Raw genomic sequence first — 25,855 nt, 5'->3', positions numbered from 1 at the left:
ATTCAAATAGCCAAGACATTTCAATATTTTAACCTGAAGCATATGTATTTTACATTCCCTAAAATGTTTTTGATGTTTTTATATAGTTAAACAGAATAACAACTGCTCTTCAAATCTCAACCAGCACTTCCCTAAGAAAACACAAGAAAAAAGAAGTCAAGGAAACAAAATCCTACAAGAGAACACTCCTTCTTGTCTGCAAGTTGGCTAGACTTTATAAAAGACTACATATTCAAAGTCTGAAAGTTGTAGTTTGCTCTTCAGATGATATCACACCTATTTGTGCAGCAAGGCTTGCAAATTTAATTTCTCCAAACCTATTGGACCCAATTTGCTTGACAGGGGTGTTGGAATTAGGGTATTTTTGAAAAAAGAAAATAATTCATTTGAATCATGAGCTGGTTTGGAGAGCACTTGATAAAAATTCAGACTTTGTCTACAGGTGATTAAAAGTTGTTTATCTTGTATAATCCATGAAATCAAATGGTGAAGCTAGAATTTTTTTAAATCATACAGTGAAGTTTACAATACAAAAAAAAATCACAACATATTTTTTAATTGCCAGCTTCAGCAAAGAAAAGAATTAGATTCTATTTAGGTAGCAAATATTATTGCTTTTTATTCAACATGTACTGAGGAATATGTTTGTTCATACTAAAAGAATTGCTTATGTCTTTAAATGGTATTGAAAGTAGTACAGCAACATTCATTTTCATGTACTTAACACATACATATTTTCTTAAGATGTAAAATTGAATCACTTTCAATTTCTAAAGTGAAAATTGTGATATATGCAACTATGATTTTAAAACTAAAAGTGAAAATTGTGCATGTAAAGAATTCATTTGGAAAACCATACAGACATTTTAAAGGAATTACTCATATGTGTGAGTGCACGGCTCTTCCTACTGAATTTTTGCACTATTTAATTATTTTTATCATAAATTTGGATACATGATCTTAAGATGGTAATCTTATTACCCTTCAATACCCCATTCTGTCATTTTGAAAAGGTTATTTTCTATTGTAATTTTGAAGCACGGGCCTAAGAAGTTATAAACACTGATTTTTAAAATAATTACTTTTGCCTCAACTGGATTCTTAAGTAAAAATTAAAACACACCTTGAAATTTCTTGCCAGTAGGTTATGATGGTTTATTCAAATTCATAATTTTAGCAATAAGTATTACTTTCTCTCCAAGTACCTAACATGCTTAATTGTCTCAAAGTTTGCAAAGCTTTCTAAATTTCTAAATTCCTGCATTTAACATTGTGCTTTCCCTAGAAAACTCTGCTCTATTGTAGTTCCAATCCTAGGCATGACTATCAGGTATTTTTATGTAGCTTTAATGGAAAATGTTTGTTTTACATCATATGTTTCTGACAACTATTAAGTGGGAAACATAATGGGAATAGTTAATATGACAGACAGCCAATTGGATGAAATGAATGTATGATTACCTGGCTCTACTTTGTTCTCTTCATACCCAGGCAAGCATTAACTAGTTGCCTGCCTGTTTGTGAGGAGAGGATGTAATTCCTCTGTCCTGATCTCTGGATGGAGGAGACAATGAATGTCTCAGTGAGACTACTGAAATAGAGAAATGTTTATGGTTCCTCTGAGAATAATGGTCACCTTTCTCCTATGATGGAATTTCTTACAACACAACTAATAGCCAAAAGGAGGCTCATTTGAACTTCCTAACACACACACACACACACACACACACACACACACACACACACACCTTTTAGGGATGTGCAGCAAGGGCAAAATTGCAAGATTGTTTATATCTCCACTGGGTAGGAGGAGGGAAAATCCTGCCCACATGCATATGAGAATGTCTAAATTAACCTTTACAACAACAAACTACCTCAAATAGGGCAGAGGGGAGAGATTGGAAGGCAACCACCAACTTTAATAGTTCTTGTAAGATATGAAGGTCTAGTTTCCTCATCAAGAAGTGATGGCAAGGGCTATCTAATACCTCATGTAATGACAGCGGGGAGGCTCTCAACACTACTGACCTTCAAGAAGACTTGTAGGGGCAGCTAGGTGGCGCAGTGGATAGAGCACTGGAGTCAGGAGGACCTGAGTTCAAATCTGCCCTTAGATACATAACACTTACTACTTGCGTGACTCTGGGCAAGTCACTTAACCCCAATTGCCTCAGCAAAAATTAAAAAAAAAAGAAAGAAAGACTTGTAAGGACTGAAAAAACTTAGAATTTTACGAATGGAAAGAACCTTAAAAGTTATTGAACTTAACTATCTCCTTTGTGAAGCCAAGGAAACTGAAGTCTAGAGAGAACAAATTATTTACTCATGTTACAAAGGTAATTTAGTGGCAAAGCTGGGTCTCCTGTGTGCATGTTCTGAGCTCTTTCTATTATGTCACAGATGTGACTCATGGACCCACCTCAACTAAAGTTGATGCCCCAGAGTGCAACAGCCCTGCCTCACTGTGCCAAGAGTTTGCTCCCATTTGGAATGACTTTTGAGGAGTGTCATTTCACTCCAGATATTTGATGTCTATACTAGAAAAATAGTCCAGATATAGATATTACCTCTCATCTTCTGCCCCAGCCACCACTACCATCACTACGACTTTATTCCGATTCACTGGGCCAAAAATTCTGGAATGTTTGTGTTACCTATTTCACAGAATAGTTATGAGGAAAGTGATAGAGAAGTGTATGTTTTGTTGTTATTGTTTGTTGTAAAGTTAAACTTTTAAGGTTGAAACACCAGAAATATCCCAAAATGCACTTACCAGGTGAACTTTGGAACCCGGTGTTAGTCCAGGCTCGAAGTAGATCTCATTGAATAACATTGGATTAAAGAGAGTCCTCTGGACCCTAAGCAGCTATAGATACCACAAGTCTAGATATTTCCAAGGAACCCCAAAACCTGATGAAAGACATAATCTGGAGAGAGTGAGTCAGCAAAGTCCTATTGACTTCACTGCAGTCTACCATACATAAAATGATCGTCTGTGTTTTCTTGAACAAAAGTGCAAGAGTTGGATTGAGATGAATTGGAAATCTTCTTACAAAGATGGCTAACTATTTAAATAGTCTAGGTTTTGTACTGGGGCACCAAAGAATTAGTTCTAATTTTTCAGTTGGTTTTGATTATTATTAAGCTTGTCTCTTTACATTAATCAAACTTACTCTGTTCAGCCCTCTACTTTAGGTTGTTTATATGGATGAACAATAATATTCCCCATCCTAATATTTTGTCACATTGCAAATGTATTCCTGTAAGGAATTTATTTAGAACCCAAGAGATACTAAATATTAAATAGTAAGGATGAATGCTCACTTATAACAGCAAATTTTAATCCTTTTTTGTGTGTCATGGATCCCTTTTTGCTTCTAGTGAAACCTATGGACTTCTTAGAATAATGTTTTTAAATGCATAAAATAAAATCCTTTGTGTTACAAAGGAAACTAACTACAATGAAATATTGATATCAATTATTTTTTCTCTAAGTTCACAGGCCTCAGGTTAAGAACCTCTGATCTACAATGAGCATAGTTATTCTCCCCTTAACTAATCTCCTATATAAGCTTACAGAAGGACTACTTGTTTGGGTAGGGATAGCAAAGAATTAGCCCTCTCCAGATGGAATATACAACCTGGAAAAGCTGAGTATGCATGAGTTTTCTGAAACTCCAGAAAGAGGCATGGCTGGAGCTCAGAGAAGCAGAACAACTATAATTGGTGATAAACATGTCTTTTGAGGTGGAACTCTGGGGGGGAAATGGGGTATAACAGAAAGAGCACAGAAATATGGAATAAGGGAACATAGCTCTTTCACTGTGACCTTGAGCATCACTCTAGGTATGGGGGAGGTGAGGAAGAATTAACCCAATTGAAGTGAGGAGGAAGGAGCACAGAAAGAAAAGGGGGAGGGCACCAAGAACATACCTCTCCTCAGTTTCACCTAAAATCAGGCCTGTTTCCTTTTTGCCATGACCAGGAAGGGAGTTGGACAAAGCATTTTGAGAAGGAACAAATTTCAATCATGTGCTTGAAAAATATAAACTTGTTCTCTGGTTAAATGATTCCCTGTAAACTGCTGGCTGGGGGACAACCATTTTTTTCCTAAAGTTTTTCCAAGTAAACTTCCAACGCTGAAAATTAAACTGTGAAAGATAGCCATTGTTTTTCCTAATCAATTTAATTTTCTGTTTCAAAAAAAAAGGCTTTATTTCAGGGAAAATCCTCAGTTGAAAACTGCAGAAATAGTTTATGTTAAATTGAATAAAACGGCGAAAGCTATCCAGGAAACAAAGGGTAAGAACAACATGTCTCCTATCCACATAATGGTATTTCACTGTTGTACATAAACAGTGCCATGACATTATCTTTCTAATAGTAGCTGACAAATCCAGCTTTAGGGCTTACAATATGCTTTATATAAATTATTTCATTTGAATTTCCCAACAACCCTGTGAGGTAGATACTAGAGTCATTATCATCTCCAGTTAACAAATGAGGAAACTGAGGTGCAGAGAGGTCAGGTGACAAAAGAGGGATTTGAACCCTGGTCTTCTGGACTCCAATGTTAATATCAATATACTACAATATGTTGCTTCTCTGAACATAGTTCTTCAATTCATACATTGGAAAAATATTGTCTTAATTGAAAAACTCTAATCATGGAAGAATCATGGAACACAAATTTGCCTGTAGAAGATTGTGGGAGATTTTGAGACTAGGGTTACATGAGGTAGGTATACATATGAATACTGGTGTTATTTACCCCTGGAACTGGTTCCCCACCCCCAACCCCCACCACCAACTAGGTAATCCTAGGTTATATAGACATTTGTAAAACAAGATGAAATAAAAGATATGTAATTACAGCCAATTAGATACATAGTTCAAACTCTACTAGAAAAAATTCACTAGAGTTATACTTTTGTCTGAAATTTAAAAATCTTGGATTATAAAACAACAGAATTTCCCTATGTAGAAAATGGAGTTAAAATGAAATAAGAATAAGGGAAGAAAGAGTACCTGCTTAAGCATAGATGCTAAATCCCAAAAGGACAGGGTACCCAGATGGGCCTGGTCCTTTCTGGTAATCTCCCAAAGTTTCTCGTTTTCCTTCTTGCCCTCCTTTCTTTTCTATTCTGGCCCTTTTCAGGTTCAATTCATGTGCTGAAATACCAGCTCCATGACTCTACCCTTTTCCTTTACCTCTTAGAGAGAGAGAGAGAAATTAAACCAGTTGTGGAAACTTGGCATACCCAGAAACCATTGGCAGATTTTGCCTTGAAGTAAAGTATAGAAACGGATTTTCTACTCCTCCCACTCACCTCTCAAAGTATGCATACACACACACACACACACACACCCCTTCCTATAGTTTTATGGTTTATATGAAAATCCATCAAATTGTGAAAGAATAGAAAATCCCTAGATCTGGAGTCAGATGGACTTGGATTCCAATCCTGGTTCTATCTTGAACTACTTATGTGGACATGTGCCCATCACCTAACTCTATGCTTCAATTTCCTCATCTACGAAAGGAGGGAGTTAGACAAGATGACCTTTCAGGTCCCCTTCCAGCTCTAAATCTACGATTCTATGAACAGATCCTCTAGAAAATTCCCATTACTGAATAGATATAGCTTCTCATTGGACCTGATGAGGTGTTAAGAGAACACCATCCAGTAATGCTCATCTGTCCCTTCCTCATTTAGACATAGACTGAGCAAAGTCAGAAGCCTAAGGTGTTCCCAAAATATAACTGATGATAAAAGCCAATAATCCCTGCCAATTAGACTTCATCTTCCCTGGAAAAATGAAATGTAAGTTGAAGTGGCTACCTAAATGATCTCCAAGTTCCAAGACTCTATAATTTTATAATTAAAGAAGGGAAAAATTAAAATTGATAGTAAAGATTCTGGGTGGAAGAATCAACTTCTGACTTTGACTCTTTTCAGTGATCAAATTTATTCTGTTCAGAACTATACTTTAGGTTGCCTATGTTGATAATCAATAAAGCTCCCCAATCCTAATGTATTATCACATTGTAAATGTGTTTCTGTAAGGCGTTTATTTAGAAGCTGAGGCAAAAGAAGATGGCAGGAATCTTACTGTAAATTTATTCACTAACCTTACCTTTCCTTTTGTTGAATTTGACTTTTACTGAGCATCTTTTATGAGCTGTATGTCCATATAGTTTGCACAGGTACTAACTAATTAATGCATCACAAATTATGGGACTGAGTCAGACTAAATTAGGTGCAGCCTTAGAAGAGGACTGAAGCTCTTACACCCTGTGTGTTTATGTCACCTAAATATGAATCCTTTACATTTCCATAAAGAAGTTAAGGGAGAGGTAGTCACATTCAGGACTTATTTCTCTATGGACAAAATAGAAAGAAAATTCAGGTCATCTCTCTGACTTTTATCCATGATTGAAACAAAAGTTTTAGGATTTTTAAAAGCTGCCTTCCTACCTCCTAATCAGCAGAAATATGTGCTGACTTGCTCTGGTATTAAGATGGGTAATTGAAGGAGAAAAATACAGTATTGTTTTTATTTCTGTTTTTTAACTACATTAAGGTTTTAATTTTCAAAAATAAATCATTGGTCCCTAGTTTCCTTGTCTCCTGCTTTAAAAAAAAAGTCCATTACTAAAGAGGAATGAGTTGAAAGATTGACTTTATGAAATTTATTGACTTTTACTTAAGACATGTCGGGCAATTTTTGAAAGAGTTACTCTTCTAAAATAGATCTGCCTGGATGATTTCTCATACTATTATTTTCAGTTTATGAAAATCAGATATGTATTTCATAAACATCAACAACCATTGTGTCTGGGGGAAGACATACTGAAAGGATTAGAGAGAGGCAAGCCTATGTGAAAAGCATAATATATCTTCTATGGATGCTAGTGGGAGGAGGATGCTATGTAGTATTTTTTAAGTTCTCACTATAGACTTCGAGAAGCACACAAACTCACGGGCCACCATTTCTAAAGAATCAAAAGGGACAAAATATGCTCCACTATTTCTAATCTGAATATATAGTATTAAATTGAAAGACCATTGTTGACTTTGAAAGGCATAAATTCTTTCTATATTTTTTTGCTAGAGATCATCCATAATCTCTATATCCTTCTAAAAACAACACTATTTCCATTGACAAACATTTCTTAAATATCCAAAAATTGTCCATAACAAATTAAGGAAAATGACAGAAATTGAGATGAATACAGAGGGTTTAGGTGGTAAAACAATCAATGAGTAAAAGAGAATGGGAGGGAAGAGAAAAGTGAGCTAGCCAGTGAAGAAGGGAAGTTTCCCTTGAATTTGTAATGTTTTCTAAGGGAAAGGGAGGCTTAGGTGGTATGATGGATAGAATAGAGTTAGGAATCAGGAAGATCTGAGTTTAACTCCTACCTCAGACACTCCCTAGGTGGGTGACTCAAGGCAAATCATTTACTTCTCTTCACCTCAGTTCCCTAGGCTGTAAAATGGGGATAATGATATCTCCTCCCTTCCAGGGTCATTATGAAAATCAGATGAACACACACCCAGACACACACACACACACACACACACAAGTTTTGCAAACCATAAAGCATTATATAAATGTTAGCTATCATTTTTTTAAGAAGTTGAGTATTGCATATATTGCATAATGAGGAAATAAAATTGTTCCAGCACCATTTTCTTCAGGGTACTCAGTCTTTGTTCTCAAGAAAGAATCCCATTTCAACAGTTATAGAAGATATTCAAGTTAAAGTTAGTAAGATTGTAGGATCGAAAGGATCCTTCTTTCATTAGGCAGTAGGTTGGACTAGTTAATCCAGAAGTTTCCTCCCCTAGATTTGTCATCTAAAACATATCAGAGTGTCAGAGGGAATCTACTCCCTTCAGAACACCCTGTGGCTCTCAGGGACATTTTTATCTGTTCACTAGGAGCACTTTCCAGCCTGAGAGTTTGGCCGCCTGCTGGGATGCCTAAGCCACAACAGCTGCATAAACTGGCTGTGCCCCAACCTGACCTATCTCAGAGACAGGTCAGACCAGTGCATGTGGGGATAAGAAAACAACCTTCACTCCAGTGGCAGGATTGCCAAACTGCTCCAGCAGCTAGAAATACACGAAGAGAGGGGGCTCCCCATCGATTCTCTCAAATGGTTTTTTTTTCTGTGTTCACCCCAACTTCTCTGTACAACAACATATGGACATGTTAAACACAGGGACATTCCCAGAACCTAGAATTCCAAAACCAAGCTAGGGACTGAATGAATAGAAGGATTGAGTCTAAAAAGAGTAACAGAACACATGAAAGTGGTCAGTGGGCTAGAACAATAATATATTGAAATACTGCTTAGTATTTCTAGACTTGAGGTCTAAAGGAGGGGAAAGTATCTTAAAAGAGGATACTTTAAGAGGAATCATCAGTAAATGCATTTATTGGGTAAAATAGAGCAAACTGAATAAAATATCTAACCAGAAAATTTAGGATATTATTCAATGAAGTAACTAAAGAGACTAAATAAAATTTAATGAAGAGAGAATACATGTGAGAATCAGAAACCAATCTATTTGTAGTGAGCCCTTCTACCTACTACCTACTACCTACTACCTACTACCTACTACCTACTACCTACTACAAGTCGAGAACTAAGGTCAATTCAGTGCTTCAGAACATAAAATTCATTTAAGAAAAACGTCACTTTATTGAATTAAGAAACAGATAATTCAGGGCTGTAATCTTTAAAATCGATGTTCCTAATTTCATGAAATTTGTTCTTTAAAAATAAATTTTATTATTTTCAAAGCTACTAAATTCATAAATTCTTTAAAAATATAATTGCAAACTCACTTTTTTCATTCAATACAGATGATCAATTTTTTTCTAGGGCTTTTTTGGGGTTTTTAAAAATCACCATTGCTTTCATTTGCAGATGAGTCAGTTTCTGCATATGGGCCATAATAGTACTTATCATGAAAAATTAAAGTGTATGTTCTTAAGTCATAATCATATCAGAACTGACTAAAATACAAAGTTGCTCCCATTCACTACAACCCTCTGAAGACCCAGAGGTACCGATTCTGTTCTGCTTATGACTTAGAAGTCTGCCTCTAATTAATTAAAGCTATTGATTTTGGTGGGGTTCAGATGCAATTCAAGTATGGTTATGGGACATATTCCCATGTGTAGAAAAGAGTATATTCACTCAGACATTCTGTCATGCCTTAGCCTGAGATTTTATGGTATAGTTTTATCATTGCAATATATCTGAATGACTAGTTTCTTGTCTAACATATATTTTAAAGTAGATACTAGGTATAAGAAGAGAATATTTTATCTCCATTGATGTCTAGTAAAATGATCACATATTTACTGAGGGATGAATGCAACTAAGGGAGGGATCCCTGCACATATGCTAAGAGGGTGAAAAGAATGGGATGTAGATAGGTGCTATCTAGTCATGGAGTAGAAAAATGGAATTTTCATGTTTAAATAAATGTGGACCTATAGGAAAATGTATGAGCATTTTTGATAAAAAGTAACCTATTGGTTGTATTAACAGCCTGTTTATAAGAAGGAGGTTTGGTCTCCTAATAATGATGCAATAAGATATTTTGTATTACTACCATAAGACTGAAGACAAGTAAATGTACACCATTTTGACTTAATAACTGCAACCCCCTGAGATAGTTTTCATTTAAAAATCTACTGCAAAGGGGTCATAATATCATATATTTAGAGTTTGGAAGAAAATCTCAGAGACCATCATCCAGTGGCCTTCTTTTTATAGATGAGGAAATTGAGCTCCAGAGAGGCTAGTTGACTTGTTAAAAAACAAAAAAACACACAAGAAATAAGAGGAAGAGACAGTACTTGAACTCCATCCCCCTGACTCCAAAACTAGGTCTCTCTTCACTATGCAAACTCGTGTTTCACACCACTGAACTTATACCTATTCCAAATCCAGTCCAATACAACAAGCTTTTATTAAGCTCTGACAACACACCAGGCATTGTAAAAAGCACTGGGAATTTAGAGACAAAATGAAAAATAGAAAACAACCCCTGACCCCAAGAAGCTTACATTCTATGGGGAGATTATTATAACATGTCAGTCTAAGATCTCTGAATCTGAGTAGGTATTAAATATCTACTCTCTGTTCCAGGCACTGGGTTAAGTATTTGGGACACAAAGAAAGAAAGAAAAAAAAAACAACCTGTTCCCAAGGAGCTCACATTCTAATAGCAGAGACAACATGCAAACAACTATGTACAATAAGATATAGACAGGATTAAGTGGACATTGTTGACAGAGGGAAGGGATGTGGGCAATTAACAGAAAATACTTTTCTAGGGAAAACATACTATGAAACCCATCTCAAATTCTCACACATTACAAAGACTCTCTAATAGTAAAAGTATTTTTTAATTACTTTTGATGTGAAAGCATCTGTGATGGGATAGAGAAGGAAATATTACAAAGTTGCCAAGAGTATCCTTCCACTTACTTGTCCAAAGTCCCATTCACATCTAGCTTTGACAACAGTCAACTTTTTATGGCTTGCCACTGAAGAGGTCTTTTGAGAGTAATACTGACTTGAATGTTGATGACTGTGCCAGTAGTGATTACTATATGAAAATGGGAAGTAATTAGATCCATTCTATTCCGTAAGCAACATAATCACATCATGCATAGTTTTATGGGAACTTCCTGTGACATTCTTCTGGTGATGGACCCAGATTCAACTGACTAAGCAACCTGTGGATAATAGTTGATGGGTGACAGCATGTACTGAATGTTCAGCTCAATTCTCAAAAGCATAAGTTAAAATCTGCTTTTTACCATGCAGTGGGGGAAAAATATGTTGGCTCTGGATTCACAGAATCTGAGTTCAATTCCCAACTCCACTAAGGTCCCTTCAAGCATTAAATCTATAATCCTAAAATTCCTCTGTTCATTTACATGAGTGGGGAAAATCTTGTCTTCCTAAGAGGAAAAAGGACTCTACTTTGTCTTGACTTCCAGCAAGTCTTGAACAGTGGGAGATTACTGGGTAAGAAAAGTGAACCAGATGTAGCAAGAGAATGTTTGGGGCAGCATTCAAGACCCATAATCCAGAGACCAATTTAAATCATCCTAATCAAACCCTATGCATTTAAAACATGCATCTTATCTCTTAAGTTTCCCTCTTTTTCACAAGGCATTGTAGTTTAATGAAAGGTGACAGGTTTTGAGGTTAGAGGACTTGTGTTGAAATACTATCTCTGCGACTTAATATCTGTATGAACTTATCACTTTTCCTCTCCAGACCTCAGTCTCCTTCTCCATGGAAATGAGGAAGTTGGAACAGATGATCTCTGTCCCTTCCAAATTAAAATCTATGATCCTATAAGTCCTATAGAGTATTTCTCTCGGGAGAGATATCTAACAATTCATTTCTCTCTTTTAATCACTTGAGGCTTCAGTTCTCCCTTTTTGATTCCACCCTATACCTGGGAACAGGATTCCCCCACCCTACCCCACCCCAATTGGAATTTTGGAGCTGGACTCTCCTGCCTTATCTAAACACATATTCCATATTCAGGGAGAGCTGGCTGAATTTGATTCCATTTACTATATTAATATGAAATGTTTATATCCCAATTATTGAGAGAGAGGTTGTGTGATGTAAGGGGGGGTTGGGGGGGAGGGAAGGGCCTTGGATTTAAAAGGAGGAGACTTCCTGGATTTGAATCCAAATTAGCTGAGTGGCAATGGGCAAGTCACTTAACAGCTCTGAGGCTCCGCTTTCCTGTGTGATAAATGGAGACAATAATAAGACACCTGCAGCATCTATTTCACAAAGTTGATGTAAGGATCAAATGAGACAACACTAATAAAAATGCTTTGCAAATGTTAAACTATATTGTTCAAAACCTATGATTTCCTCTTAGTCTTAGAGAGTTGTCAGAGTCTCAAAGAGGTTAAGAAATTCCCTTAGTCACACAATGGGTAAAAGTGAGAGGCAGGATTTAAACCCAGGTTTTACTTGGTTCCTCTGCCAGTGTTCTATCTACCATGTCCCTGCCCTATCCCACCCCAACCCTCTGCTCAGTAAACTCCAGTAGCTCCCTATCACCTCCAGGACCAAACACAAAATCCACTGTTTGGCATTCAACATAACTTAGCCCCATCCTACCTCTCTGACACCTTACTCTCTGACAAGTACTCTTCAGTCCAGTGACACTGGCCTCCTGACTATTCCATGAACAAGACACTTCATCTCTCAGCTCTGGGCATTCTCTTTGGCTGCCCCCCATGCCTGAAATGCTTTTCCTTCTCATTTCCATGTCTTGGCTTCCCTGGCTTCCTTTAACTCTCAATTAAAATTCCATCTTCTATAATAAGCCTTTCCCAAGCCTTCTTAATTCTAGTGCCTTACCTCTGTTAATTATATCCCATTTATCCCATATATAGCTTGTTTGTGTATCTTTATTTGTTTGTTGTTTCCCCCATTTGATTGTGGACTCCTTGAGGGCAGGGACTGGCTTTTGCATCCCCAATCCTTAGCAGAGTGCCTGGCATTTAGTAGGCACTTAATAAATGTTTCATGTTTATGGATTGATCGATGCCCTATTGCCTCTCAAAACACTGTGTAGGTACAGCAATGCAGCAAAGAGGCGTTGGGGTATAAAGAGCTGGCCAAGAACCTGGATGACCTGGGTTTAAATCCTGAATGACTCATACTGTCTATATGACCCTGGGCAGGTCACTTAAATCGTCAGTGCTCCAGACAACTCTCTAAGATTCTATGTTGAAGAGAAGTTGCTGATTTTCTTTGGTCAGGGGAAGTTCCTCACCAGTGAAATCACAGTCCAGGTGCCTTCCCTATCCCTGTTAACATCATTAACACTGGCCAATTCCAGAATTCTAACTTTTAGCTGACTAGGTTAGTGATGATCCGTCTACACCACAGCATGACTGGTAGAGACCTAGTCACTATAAGAAGCAGACAGACTGAAGAAAAGAACTAGTATACATTCTTAAATAAAACAAAAAACAAGACCTAAACACAGCAGAAACCCATATACAGATGATAAATAAGCAGAGGCAGATAGGAAGAAACCTTCCAGATTTCCAAAACACAGGGTGGCTAATTTTAAAAATAGAATCTGCTACAAGTTTCACAACCCAAATCTGTGTGATCTGTTGAGTTTTCAAATAGAATTAAGCAACTAGATGAGAATTTCAAGAGGAAAAAAAATGCCCTTCAAAGACTTTCATCATAACAATAAAAGAACATACTCAAATGTACTGAGTCCTTTGACTCAAATATTTGACATTTCATCTAAAAATCAGCATTAAGTCAGGAAATCTGGAGGAAATACTTTTCCAGGCATCCAATATGTTAATTTTCACTTATTTGATGCAACACTATATTTTTATCGTGAAATCATGATGACACCAAATACAATTCAGTGGACAATTAAAGGTTTATCTTGTACAACTGAGAAATAGTGTACTCCTACTGTAATTCATAGTGGCCTACTTATAAATGAACTATAACTACATAGATACAAACAGACATCTTCTCTATTACAGGCAGTAATAAATACAAGTAAGAGTCATCTAACCATCTATAAATAAACAAAGAAGGGAAAAACATGCAAGAAAATGTAGTAAATATAATTCTCAGTTGCCTGTGAGTTTAATTATGCACCACATTATTTAGTATAAAAAGAGGAACCCTCTCTAAATCATACTCACCAGGAAGACAACTTAAAGGAAGCTGATTGAATTAGGTTTTTCCCCCTGTGTGTGTTACTAGCCCCAAACCCAGGCTATATTTGATAATAAATGTGCCAACCCAGTTTTACTTTTAAACGTGAAAAAAAAAAAAACAAACACATGTAATTCAAAGCATTTTGGGAATATGTGTTTCATGATTGCTACAAAATGGAAGCTTCATTTACCGTTTCTTAGAAATCATGTGCCCATTAATCCAAAGAGGTTTCTGAGGCAAAGAAAGCTTCTCCAAGACAGATAAATTGAAATGATCCTACTTTGATCTCGGTGGTTAAGAATCCGTTACAATGGAAGATGAACAAGGGACAGAGTTACTGGCCTTTTAATTTGTAACAATGGTATCAACAAACAACTACTTAATCAATATTTGGCCAGGCACACTGAAAACTTCCTTTTCAGATTTTAATTCCCAGTTGTAAAACAACTGCAGAGCAACCAGTGAGATAAGACATTAAAATGACTGCTTAATTGCCTTGTAACGTTTCCTTAGTTATATATGTACATACCTAATGGTTCTGGAATCTTTATTTACTCGCTTAAAGAAATTGTCTGTTTTAGCAGTGGCATCACCCAACTCAAGCATCTCCACACATGCCCTAAGTTCACTGTACTCTGGTCAGAGTTGGGGGTTTTGTTTTAGTTTGGGGTTTTAAATCTCATTATTTTCCCGTAGCCACGCCGAGTTAAGGCGCCTTACTTAACCGTGAGGGGGTGGACCCACTTCGGAGCAAATTGGGGAAAATTCTTTTCTGCCTTACACTTAAGTGTACATTCCTTTCGTAGGCAAAAGATAAAAAACCTCTCCTGTCAGAGCCTACGTTTAAGACTTTAAAATTTAATTTCACGCTTACTGTATTTTCCTCCTCAAAAAGTATTTGTTCGTGGATTTGAAATGACATTTATATGGAAAAATTTGTATCCAGTAGATTTATTGCTTAGTATTTCATTCAGTTTCTCCTTAACTAAAGAGCACTTGCTAGTTCTACTTCATTTCTCATCCCACTTTTATTGCTTCGCCCTAGGGACTCTTAAATGATCTATCAGCGTGAGTACAGCTACTCTCTAGCAAACCCCAGTAGTTTTCCAGTGCTATCAATAGCCAAATCAAATACAAAAATAAACATCTAATTTTCAAGCATTTAATGAGAACATTTGCGTCTTTTCAAAGCCTAGAAAACAAGTGAATGTGCATGAGTTAATCAATAGATCTTAAGATTTTATTTTTTCTGTTTGATTTAAAATATATTCCTTTCCCACCTACGCATCCCCGAATTCTACAGCTACACATTACCAAAATCCCTACCAGTATTCTAATTCGCTTGCAACTCTGATATTCACATTTTGAAATTTAACATGTGACTAATTTAGAAATTCGATGCTGTAATTATATCGGAGAAAAAAATATTTTTAAAAGATAAAGCTGTAGTCTAAATAGAATAAGCAAACCCTAGATTCTAGAAATGAGTTGTCTAGTGTTTAAAAAAAAAAAAACCTACAGGCATGAGCATAAAGTAATTTCCCCTATGATTTTAATTTTAAGAAAGTTAGCCTTTCCCAAAATGTCCTCCACAGCAGTGTGAAAAGCTGGCTTTATAGTTCCTTCCCTTTAAGTAGTGCCCTGCTAATTATAAAATTGCTAGAGGTTTTCATCCCACTAGTAATGAAATACTTAAAACACTTTTCAAGTATTTTTAAACTACTAAAAAATGCCACCACAAGCCAAATACCACTTAGTTGGTTATTTTTTCCCCTCTAATAATTCTTGAAGCAATCTGATTTCCCAACTGAAACATGAAGCGAATGAATCCTTTATTGCTCAGATTTAGAATATAATAAATAAAATGATTTTTTAAAAATCGTCAGGCCGTGAGATGTGAAGGGAAAGTTTTAAAAGCAAATATTGCAACTCATCCTTGCCTGGGGTCCATCAAGATTGGCAAAAGAATTGTGTCAACCTCCCTTGCTAACTTGTTAACACACACACACACACACACACACACACACACACACACACACAGAAAGTGTATCTCCAACCCCAATCAAAACATCAATTTGGCAATCTAGCCTTCCTCCCCCTTAGCCCAGGAGCAGCCACTTCAAAGCCTATGCAACAAGCCAGTAATTGTAACATTGCATCTAAATATTTAAGATAGAGGCTTGTTAGTCGCGTGTCCAGTTTACAGTCGTCATCTGTCCTCTAATTCCATTACAGCACAAAGTAAAAATGTTTCCCAAAACTCACAAACAGGAAAAGCGTCACCCTGCAGCAGGAGGAGGAGGAGGAGGAGGAGGAGGAGGAGGAGGAGGAGGAGGAGGAGGAGAATGAGCAGTTTCTATTGACTGGTCACGGCTTTTGTGCTAAAGGCTTTCTTTAAAATAAAAAAAAAATAGGGGGAGGTCGCAGAAATTTCACTAATGTGAGCCTGGGGCAAGAATAAGAGGGAAAAGGGGGGGAGGGGGAGGGTTGCGTCTAGATGAAAGTGAGAAGTACATAAAGGAGGGAATTGAGTCGGCTTCGGCCCGTAGAGTTAGCAGAGAGTAGCTCAACGAAAGAGAGGGGGTCGAAGGCGGAGCGGCCCTTTGACGCAGTGCGCATGACTGGGGGCACTGGTCCATTGTGACTGCGCCTAAAGGCCAATTCCGCTGCGCCGGGGGAACAGAGGGGCCCATTGAGCTCAGGGCGGTCGATGTCACCCTGGGCCGCTGCGGCGGCGGCAGCCAGCGTCTCATCTCTCCATCTCCGGGACCCAGTGGCCAAGCTTGCTTCGGCCCTAGTTGGCAAAAGGGGGTTCCTGGCTTATCCATCTTTAGCCAGGGCAGCCAAGGCAGCTGGGCTCCAGAAGGGAAAAAAGCCGTGGTTCTCGTTGCTACCTCCTTTCCCTCCTCTTCCCCGCCCCACCCCCATCCTTTGCCCCAGTCCCAGTGAGCCAGAATAAAGAAGGCGAGAGAAGCTCTGAGGGCCGGTAATCTCAGCTCAACTCGAGCCGAGCGTGCGCGACCTGCTGGTACTGCACCTCAGCGCTCACCCGGCTGGGGTCCGCCTGCTGCTGGAGCAAGGGACAGGTTTAAGAAATGAAGGGGACGGGAAGAAGTGGACGCCTGAAGTTATGACACCTTTTAGCCCACCTAACGTCTCTCCTTTACACTCCTAGATCCAGTTGTGTCTCCAAAATGAGACATAGGATCCAGCCTTGGTCTTGCTCCCGAGTCAGGCTTGAAAAAGAGCAGGATAATAGACAGATTGATACTAGGTAATAGCAGATAATAGACTCAAAAGTGGTGGAGAATGAAAGCAGGAATAAATCCTAACTAACCCTGAAGATACAGGATTGAGGAAGGTAGCCTCGAGCAAAGTACCTCTCTCTGATGACTGTCAGGTCATCCAGGCTACCTTATAGACATTTACTGTTTTCCGGTTGGGCCAAGTCCAATCCCCCCTCCTCTCGTTCTCTTTTGGTGTCCAAATACTGAAGAGAAAGTGTTGGGGTTCTTCTTGAACTTACACCCTGTTTTGTTGCTATTCCAGTGTTTGCCGAGACATCTCCAGCCATTTCCTCTTGGGCTAGGGAGGGAAAAGGCGGGGTTGACTAAAGATGCAGCTTCCCTGACAACCCCAAATTAAATTAGGCTTTGGAGTCTGAGGTGTGTGTTTGCCTGTAACAATGGGGTGGATTTTTGTTTTCTTTTTTTATCCTTCTTCTAGAGGACTACTCTGGTTTTAAAGGATGGCCATAGTTTCTCTTGAATGGCAGACGGCATAGCTAGACGAGTAGAAAGACTAGAAACATTTTGTAGGTGAAAATAGCCACTTTTTCCACGGTGGAGAGTCCATAAAACTTCTTGGAGCAGCAGCTATTGGGGCTCATTGAATAATTCATCCCTCATTGCAAGCCCATAATGTCTATTCTCGGCCTTTTGTGGAGCTGTTTTCTCTTCTTTTCTCCTTGAATTATAAAAAGGTTGCCTTCTTTTGTTCACATCAAGCTGCTGCTAGCTGAAGCTTTGTCTGGGCAAAGCTAAAGTGTGAGTTTCAATGGACTCTACCCTCTTTGTTTTCCAAGTTCATCTCCAAGTGTAGATTGTGTATAGAAGGCCTTCTTTGTAAAAGCTGGAAAAGTTGTACAAATGTTTGACCAGCTCATTTGGTACTTTTTGTCTCCTCTGCTTCCACTGAGTATGTGCAGAGAAGGGCATTCTAGAGTGCTAGGGGGCTGCCAGTAGCAAGTAAGGACCAAAGCACTGGACACTGAGAAGCTTCTCTCTTCCTTTCTCTCCTTTCCGTCCCGCTTCTCTCCTCCACCTATCCTCTTCTCCTCTCCTTTTCTTTCCCTCTTCTCTGATACCTCTGTTCTCTTCACCTCTCCCTTCCTCTTTCCTCCTCTCCCTTCCCCTCCCCTCCCCTCCCCTTTTCTCCCCCTTCTTTTCTCTTCTTCCTTTCTCCTTTTCTCAGTTCCCTCTCTCTCCCTTCTCTTCCCCCTTTCCTCTCCTCTTCTGTCTTTTCACTAACTGAACTACAAAAACTTCAAAACTCTCCCCTCAATCTAAAAATAATTGCTCCTTTGGTTTTTGTTTTCTTTGCTCCCCCTTTTCTCCCCCCCCCCCACCCACTGCATGGCAGCAATAAAACTTGGTCATCTTTCTCAGTAGCCAGTAAAAGCTTTGGGAGACAGGTAACATAGGAGTTGGAAATGGAGCATATTTAAGGCTGCTCATCAATTTTACCTTAGCAGGGGGTGGGGGCGGGGGGGGGGGGGGCAAACAGCAAAAACATATCTTCCTCTCTCAGCCTGAGGTTTAATTTAATTTACTCTTTGATTATTTTTATAGCAATTCTTGAGCATCTAGCTTCCCCATTTATTCCAGATATTGGCCCTGATTTGTAGTCAATCTAAATGTACTTTAGGTTGCTTTTGAAAATAAAAATTCCATTAGTTCAAGTGGAGGTTGGACTGAAAGGAAATGGTGCCTGACAAGGAACTAGAAAAAGACAGAAAGAGATTCTTTAAGTTCTCATGTGATAAGTATCACCCTGAAAGAGTGATCTGAATGGGAGGTTGAAACCCCAGCTCCTTCAAGCATGATCACAGAAAACTAACTGGGTATTTGGTGACTCTAATCAAATGTAGGGATAACACAAACTACTGAAAATAAATCTCTTGGACTTTCCCCAAAGTTTCATCGGTGAAGGAGACTCCAGCCCATACCTCCCAGCCTAACTTGTAAACTGAGGAAAAACCAAGTGACAGGCAGGCAAATGAGAACTCCAAGCAACACAAACATTCCTTTCCACCATTCAACTCTCTTGTAAGTAAACTGTCTTGTGGAAAAGGAAGAAGGGGGAGGGATAATATCTTGGGTGATGGACTCATTATTGGAAAGTGTTTCAACAAATTTTAAGCCAAAAGTAACAAAATCTACCTGTTCACCTAACTCCACCCACTGTGAAGAGCCCTTCTCCTCCCCCCCCAATTTTAATGTGATTAATTTTCTTTTTTTCTTATTGTATTAGTGACTTTAGACAAATGGATATTTTAAAAGTCACTATTAGGTAAAGTTACAGTATTTAGGCATATTTAGAAAAGTTACTCCTCCTCTTTGATTTTTGCAAAAATACAAGTAATAGCAAGATTAGGCTTTTTTTTTCCATTTGGTTTCTACTTCTACATATCATGTGCAACATAATGAACCCTACTATGGAACTAGAAATCAAAAGATGTGGAAGAGATGAAAAATATATACCACATTTACACACAACACACTCTATGTGTAACCAAATAAAAACTGAACTAATGAAATGAGAATTTAAATCTCAATAAATTTATGAGATGTATATATCTAAAATTCAGTTGGGTTTATGCTGCTCTTTACTCCTTTAGAGACACTTTTAAAAAAAACGATTTCTTCTCATTCTTCCCTTGCCTTTCTTTCTTCCTGCTAGTGAATCCTCTTTAAAACTACTCTCTCTCTCTCTCTCTCTCTCTCTCTCTCTCTCTCTCTCTCTCTCCCCCCCCTTCTCTTTCTTCATCTCCCCTCCCATTTCTATCTTTGAGCTAAAATTGTATTGAGATGTGTGACATGGGCCCTCTTTGGTCTTACTTCAATATACAAAAATATCCCAACAACTCTAGACTCAAAAGAATCTTTTTACTACTGTACAGCCAGGTCTCCTAAAGCACCTCAAGAAAGATCTACCACAGCGAACTCCTGACACTCTACCTCCGAAGTCAAGAGAAGCAGAAAGACATAGATCCTCCAGATAACAAACACCACGTTCTCAACATCAGTGTCCTGATCATTTTCTGGACAATGAAATCCCACAGGAAGAGTGGGGAGGGCAGAAAGATAGAGGAGATGCTGAGGAGGGAAGAAAAGAAAGGGGGTCGCAGTACACCTTTCTCTTTTTCTTTTGAATTCACCAATACCTGTATTGCAGCAAATAATGACAAGTTATGTTTCTGTGACCTCCCCGCGAAAACCTCCTTGAAGTACGCAGAGAAGCAATTGAAGCAAAAAAGCGGGCAGGCAAACCGAAAACCATGAGTCCCCAGGTTCCCAGCCTCCGAGTGCGGCCAGTTTTCAACAGCAAAGAAACTCGTTCCTTTACCTCTTTCGCTCAAGATCCCGTCAATGCTGTGTTTGGTCTTTCTTTCGTTCTCTTCCACTTCCTTCCTTTCAATTTCTGCATCTTCCTCCTCTCCTTTTCCAAACTTACTCCTCAGGATACGGCTGATGGAGCTCACTTCAAGAGGGGAAATGGAAAAGTTGGAACCCTGAATGGGTTGTTGCTAAAGGGAAATATCTCCCAAGTGCTTCCCCAGACTATCTGAAAACAACCTTCAAAATCTCCCAGCCTCGTCTCTTGAGACGTTCACAATGTACACAAATGTACACAAACACCTGTCTCCCCCATCCCCAGAACCGATTTAGGTGGAGTTTATTGTGACCAGTGGAAACAGTGCAGCGCCAAGTTGAGGACGCCGAACTACATACACCCTGTTCTTTGACTTTTGGTAAGCATTTCCCTCGGCCCTAAGGACTACTGTCAAAGTGTCCAGGCCAAGGAACAACCTTCCAACCAGAGAACTTTGTGGAGTAGAAAGTATTGAACTACCGTGTTCGATTTCAGAGAGTGACACAACCAAGTTCTGCACAGAAAGCAAACTTTTTTTTTTTTTTGAGGGCATGAGGGGTTTCGATTTCAACTCCAGAATAGTTTGCTATTGTAAAATCAAAAGAAAATGCATTCTCCTTCATTTATTTTTTCCAGATTCCAGTCTGGTAAACAAATCCATGCTCTGAAATATCTCTTCTCGCAGGGAGAAGAAGGGGGAAAAGTAGTTTCCTTTAATTAAAAACAAACTCTCTCTTTCTCTCCTCCTCTCTGCTCCTCTTTCACCTCCTCCCCCAGTGGAGACGCTTCAGCTATGGGACGGTTGTTCTACATCTTTCTTCCTAGACATTGAAAAGTCTCCGGTGGCATGTCCCCTATTTCCTTTATGATGGGGTTACGTAAACATTTGTTTCTTTTTAAAACAGACCATCAATATTAATAAACACTTTGCCTCCCGGGTCTCTCTCCTCCTGTGCCTAGCCTACAGGCAGTCTATTTCGCGGCTGCTTAGTAACTTTTCCCTTCGGCTCCGAGAAGCAACTAGCCTTCACAAGATAAAGGTTATTAAGATCCAGGTTTCCTAAATATTTCCTGGCCCCGGGAGCCGGCTCCTTATTAGATATCCCCTCCCCATAGCCTTACCAATTATCCTGTGCTAGGCGGTTTCTACTTGAACCAGTGAACTAAAGCTGGACTTGGGGGAGATGTGAATGGCTCTTAGTACCTGAGGGAACGGTGTTTCGGTCACAGACCGCGTCTTTGAGCAGCTTATCTCGAATTTCCCAGCTGAACATGCCCGGATTCTCTCTTTTGTATTCCTCGATTTTCTTCTCAACGTCAGGAGTTGTCACCTGCTTTAATAGAGCAAACAGACAAGCCATAAAGTTGACATGGTTGGCCGCTGAAAGGGTCGAAGGAGTACTACTTCTACAGCCTTCACAAATGGGCCTTCCAACTCTAGTCCCCATTATCTGCTCTAATTCCCTTGCAAAATTCGCTCTTAGCAGCAAAAAACGACCAACTCAACGAGTATATTTTCCTAGAAAATGAACTGAGACAAAGGCAAAAAACGGTAAACCAGACTCTCAGAGCGTTGTCCATCAGGCTGTAAACTAGCAGTAGTAATTCCGAGGGACTCCTGACCACGACCCATCTTTATTGCCGTTATATGGGGAGGGCGGAGGGCATTCCAGCTCAATCTGCTGGAACCCGAAACTAAATAACTAGGCCCTGGAGAGATAGTCTAGGGAAATATTACTTCTAGAAGCTTCCTCCGTCTTAACTGACCGAGAAATAGTAAACAAAGTGACTACATGGTTGAGAACTGTTTTTCTGATTTTTTAAAATGCTAATTGATTTTAAAAATCAATGGATCATTGGAGGGAGTGGATGTGCAGAATGTTCATTTTCCTCCAAATATCCATAAATTCATCTTATTTTTTTCCCTTGAATTTGCCTTATTTCTCCTCTTGGTTGTGTATATTAGAAATTACCTAGACCTTGGCTTTATCTTAGGAATAACAAATGAAGATTCTTTATATCATCCCCCACACAAAAAACTGTGCAAAAGTTTCAGTGAGAAGAAAAGGAAGGGGCTAGGGATTCCTTAAAGGAAAACCGGGAAGTGCTCGAAAGTTGTCTCGGGGAACTGCTTTTCAAGCTTTCATCTGCTTGTTTCAAAGTCACCTGGACTTTCTGTCCTTCCCCACCCCTGGACAATTTGAGTTTGTTGTGAGAATAGACTCCAACTGCCAGACACCATAAAGTGAAAGCAGGCTAGAGAAATTGGGGGGGGGGGGCGACAAGGGGGTGGTAGAGGAGAAAAGGTGATGAGATAAAGAGTCAGAGAAAGGCCTTCAACAGGTAGGCCTACATAGCTTGCACAGTTTGGGGAGGGATGTATGTGTATATGAAAATAACTTGCACATTGAGTTCTCGACCAAAGTCCAAACTCGTTTCTTGTTTCAGGGGTAATGACGTTCTCTCAAGATTTAATCCAGTAGGTATGTGAGAGAAACAACCACCGATCGCACCCAGCATTTCTCTCGATATAGAAACATTTGCATTGAAAATCTCATGGAAAAAAACTTCTTACCCGCCCCTCCGTGCCACCCCCCCCAATCCCCTACCTAACACCCAACTAAAGAGAATCAGGCCAAGATGGTAGCAAACTTTAGCTGGGCTAGAATCCTCACCTTGGGTTTACTGCCCCCGATGGCCCCCGGTCGAATGGAACCCGTCTCCTGATACCTGCACAGGATTTTGGAGACGCAGCCGTGGGACACCCGTAGCTGCCGAGAGATGACACAGGGCCGGATGCCATGGTGGGCCATCTCCACTATCTTGTGACGGATGTGGTTGGGTAGTGGCCTGCCATTGATAAAAACGCCACCGAGCTGGTTGACTCTACCCTGTCCTAAAGGAGTGGACACTTAGAAAAAGAAGGGAGGGAAGGGAAAGTAGAAATGTTACTTAAAATAAGTTTTTAAAAAATAGACTCGGACACAAAAAAAGTCTAACAAATACAGCCTTATAGGACCAGTATTTTACAACAACTAGAAACTGGGATATCAGCGTCAATATATTTGCCTTCATAGCACTGGACTATTTTGATCCAAGACTTTCTCTTGGATGATTAAAATTCTGAAGAGAAGAGAAAAAAAAATTTCAAAATGGCCTTATGTGAAGTTAGCATGAAAGGGTGTAAACTGCTTGTCAAAAAAACCAAACTGCTTTTCTTCCAGTGATTGGGGATTTGGGGGATTGGTAACTGAAAAAGTTGGGAAAGAGTTTTGGGAAAGACTTGCTGGATGTTTTTTCCCCTAGATCAGCACTTCACAGAGAAGACACCCCACAAATTAAGGTAACTCACCGTTGCCTCTCCTCTAAGAAAATACACCCTCCGTTTCACCTGTTCCATTTACCAGGGGACTGGACTGTCTGCCGGTCCTTAGGGGTTCTGGATAGTAACTGGACTATTGGAGGCTCAAAATAGCCCAGTGAAAGACCAAATCATCCTGTAGTTTTTCACCTGTTACACTTCTTTCTCTTCTCTTGGGAGTTTTGAAATTAAAGAAACTCACAACGAATTAGAAATGGCTTGGAAATGGCACTGGGGAATGAGTGTACTGTAAATCATATCATACCCTATCATATTATAATACCATTGCCCTATATTCTCTCCTTTTAAATTATGTTACATTATGTTATGTTGGTAAATGATGCTAATGACATTTCCCTCAAAATTACACTATACTACACTTCTTGCAAATCAAGTCTGATGGAAACTAACTCTTAGTAATATTTACTATAGTCCATCCCTGGTGGCTTTCCCAGAAATATTAGGCAGATTTGATCCTAAAAAGACTTAAAATATTAGGGGCTTAGGGTGAATATTAAACGACCAGAACTACAGCTGAGATGGAGATGATGAAAACAAAAACATTGCCTTAGGATTGCTAGTTTGACACAAGATGATGAGAACGAGAAGATAGTCCTGACCCATTCCCAGGCAACCCATTCCTACTCATTTCAGAACTGAAGACTTGCTGCCTGCCTTCGTGATCCAAGGAGGGTTTATTTAGTTTTAGAGTAAAGAATTCCCCAAACAAACAACAACGACAACAACAACAATAAAAAGTGGTTGGGAAAGGACCAATATAAGTGTGTGTAGGCTAGCAGCAATCATCTCCATTTGCAAATCGAAAGACAAATTCGGACCTTTCTTACTTCCAGTACTGTTTAGTTCCAACATTGGGTTTTGTCTGTTAAAAGAGAACGACGCCGAACTGAAAGCAAGAAGCGCCGGAGGAAACACACGCAGGCTCGGAGAGCTTTGGAAAGTCTCCCTCTTAAGCTCTGAGGCGTCCAGCTTTAGGTTCGGGCCAGAAGAGGAAGGGGCCAAACTTACCTTCTAATGGGAATCCGCTGCGAGGGTAGTTTTGTCCGGGAGCTGGTCGCATCATTCTGGGGACAGCTCCAGCCAGAGTTGTCATTTTGGAGACAGCTTCACTTTAAAATTGTATCCAGGTGAAGGCTAAAAAAGGAGTATAGAGCAGCTCTGGCAATCTAGAACTCCGCCGAATCAAGCAAGCCCCTCCCCCTCGGAAAAATAAAAATAAAGGAGGGAAGAAGGGAAACTTCTCCCTCTCGTTTTGTCAGTAAGATGCGATCTTTTCCGATCGAAATGCAAAAAGAGGAAAGGATGGGTGAGGGAACAAAAGAAAAACCAAACCCACGACAACAAAGTTTTGTGCAAGTCTGGGGACGTTGCACAAGCCGGTGTGAGGCGACTTCGGCCACGGTGTAGGGATTGGCACACTTTGATATGAAACGGGGGAGGGGGTATGGGGAGGGGGAAGTGATGGTGGCAGGAATGATTTTCTTCCTGTTGTTGATACAGAGTGAAAGGAACTCTGCTCTGGAGTATTTATTAGTTCTTTCACCCAAAGCTCGATCAGGAGCCCTGAGCTGCGATTGGCCAACACGGAGACTGTCCCGTCTAGAGAATACACGAGCTGATTGGGTGAAACCAGCAACTTTCTCTTCTCATCATTACAATCGAGGCCTCAGTAGAGAAGGGTGACCCAGTCCATTGCTTCTTCCCTTGATAAAATGTCCTTTCATGGGAAGAAGTAGACAGGAGAAAATGCAAAGAAGGGGAAAAGGAGAACGTCGTGGAAAGCTAGCTGCTCAGGCAGAGTCTCTCTCTCTCTCTCTCTCTCTCTCTCTCTCTCTCTCTCTCTCTCTCTCTCTCTCTCTCTTCTTTTGGCACCGTGCCACTTGAGGGGAGCGATTACAATAAGGAGGCATCCACGACTCTCACAATTTCTTCAAGTCAGTTCCCTCTAGTCACCTTTTCTTTAGACTGGGGTTGTAAACGTGCAGCTGTTTGTGTGATTCCCTGGTCAAAGAGTGTGGGACAAAGCAAAGGAAAAGTTCAGTCTGTGT

General features: G+C 39.5%; 1 protein-coding gene across 3 annotated transcripts in view; it reads right to left on the bottom strand.

Moving 5' to 3' along the window:
- The window catches only part of PAX3 (paired box 3), a 104,470-nt gene extending 79,570 nt beyond the window's left edge, over positions 1–24,900 (bottom strand). For 2 of the 3 annotated variants that reach the window (XM_027873823.1, XM_027873825.1), the window contains exons 1-4: positions 24,816–24,900; positions 23,101–23,336; positions 21,630–21,759; positions 20,399–20,533 (exon numbers count right to left, since the gene is read on the bottom strand). In XM_027873823.1, coding sequence (XP_027729624.1) covers positions 20,399–20,533; positions 21,630–21,759; positions 23,101–23,336; positions 24,816–24,900 — 586 coding nt within the window. The remainder of the gene's footprint in view (positions 1–20,398; positions 20,534–21,629; positions 21,760–23,100; positions 23,337–24,815) is intronic. The other variant, XM_027873824.1, reaches the window with a different exon arrangement.
- Positions 24,901–25,855: the final 955 nt, after the last annotated feature.

This window comes from Vombatus ursinus, unplaced genomic scaffold (assembly GCF_900497805.2).
Source record: "Vombatus ursinus unplaced genomic scaffold, bare-nosed wombat genome assembly UNPS02014802.1, whole genome shotgun sequence".
Lineage (NCBI taxonomy): Eukaryota > Metazoa > Chordata > Mammalia > Diprotodontia > Vombatidae > Vombatus > Vombatus ursinus.
The sequence above is the reverse complement of the archived record's forward strand: the minus strand, read 5'-3'. Positions and strand labels throughout refer to the sequence as shown.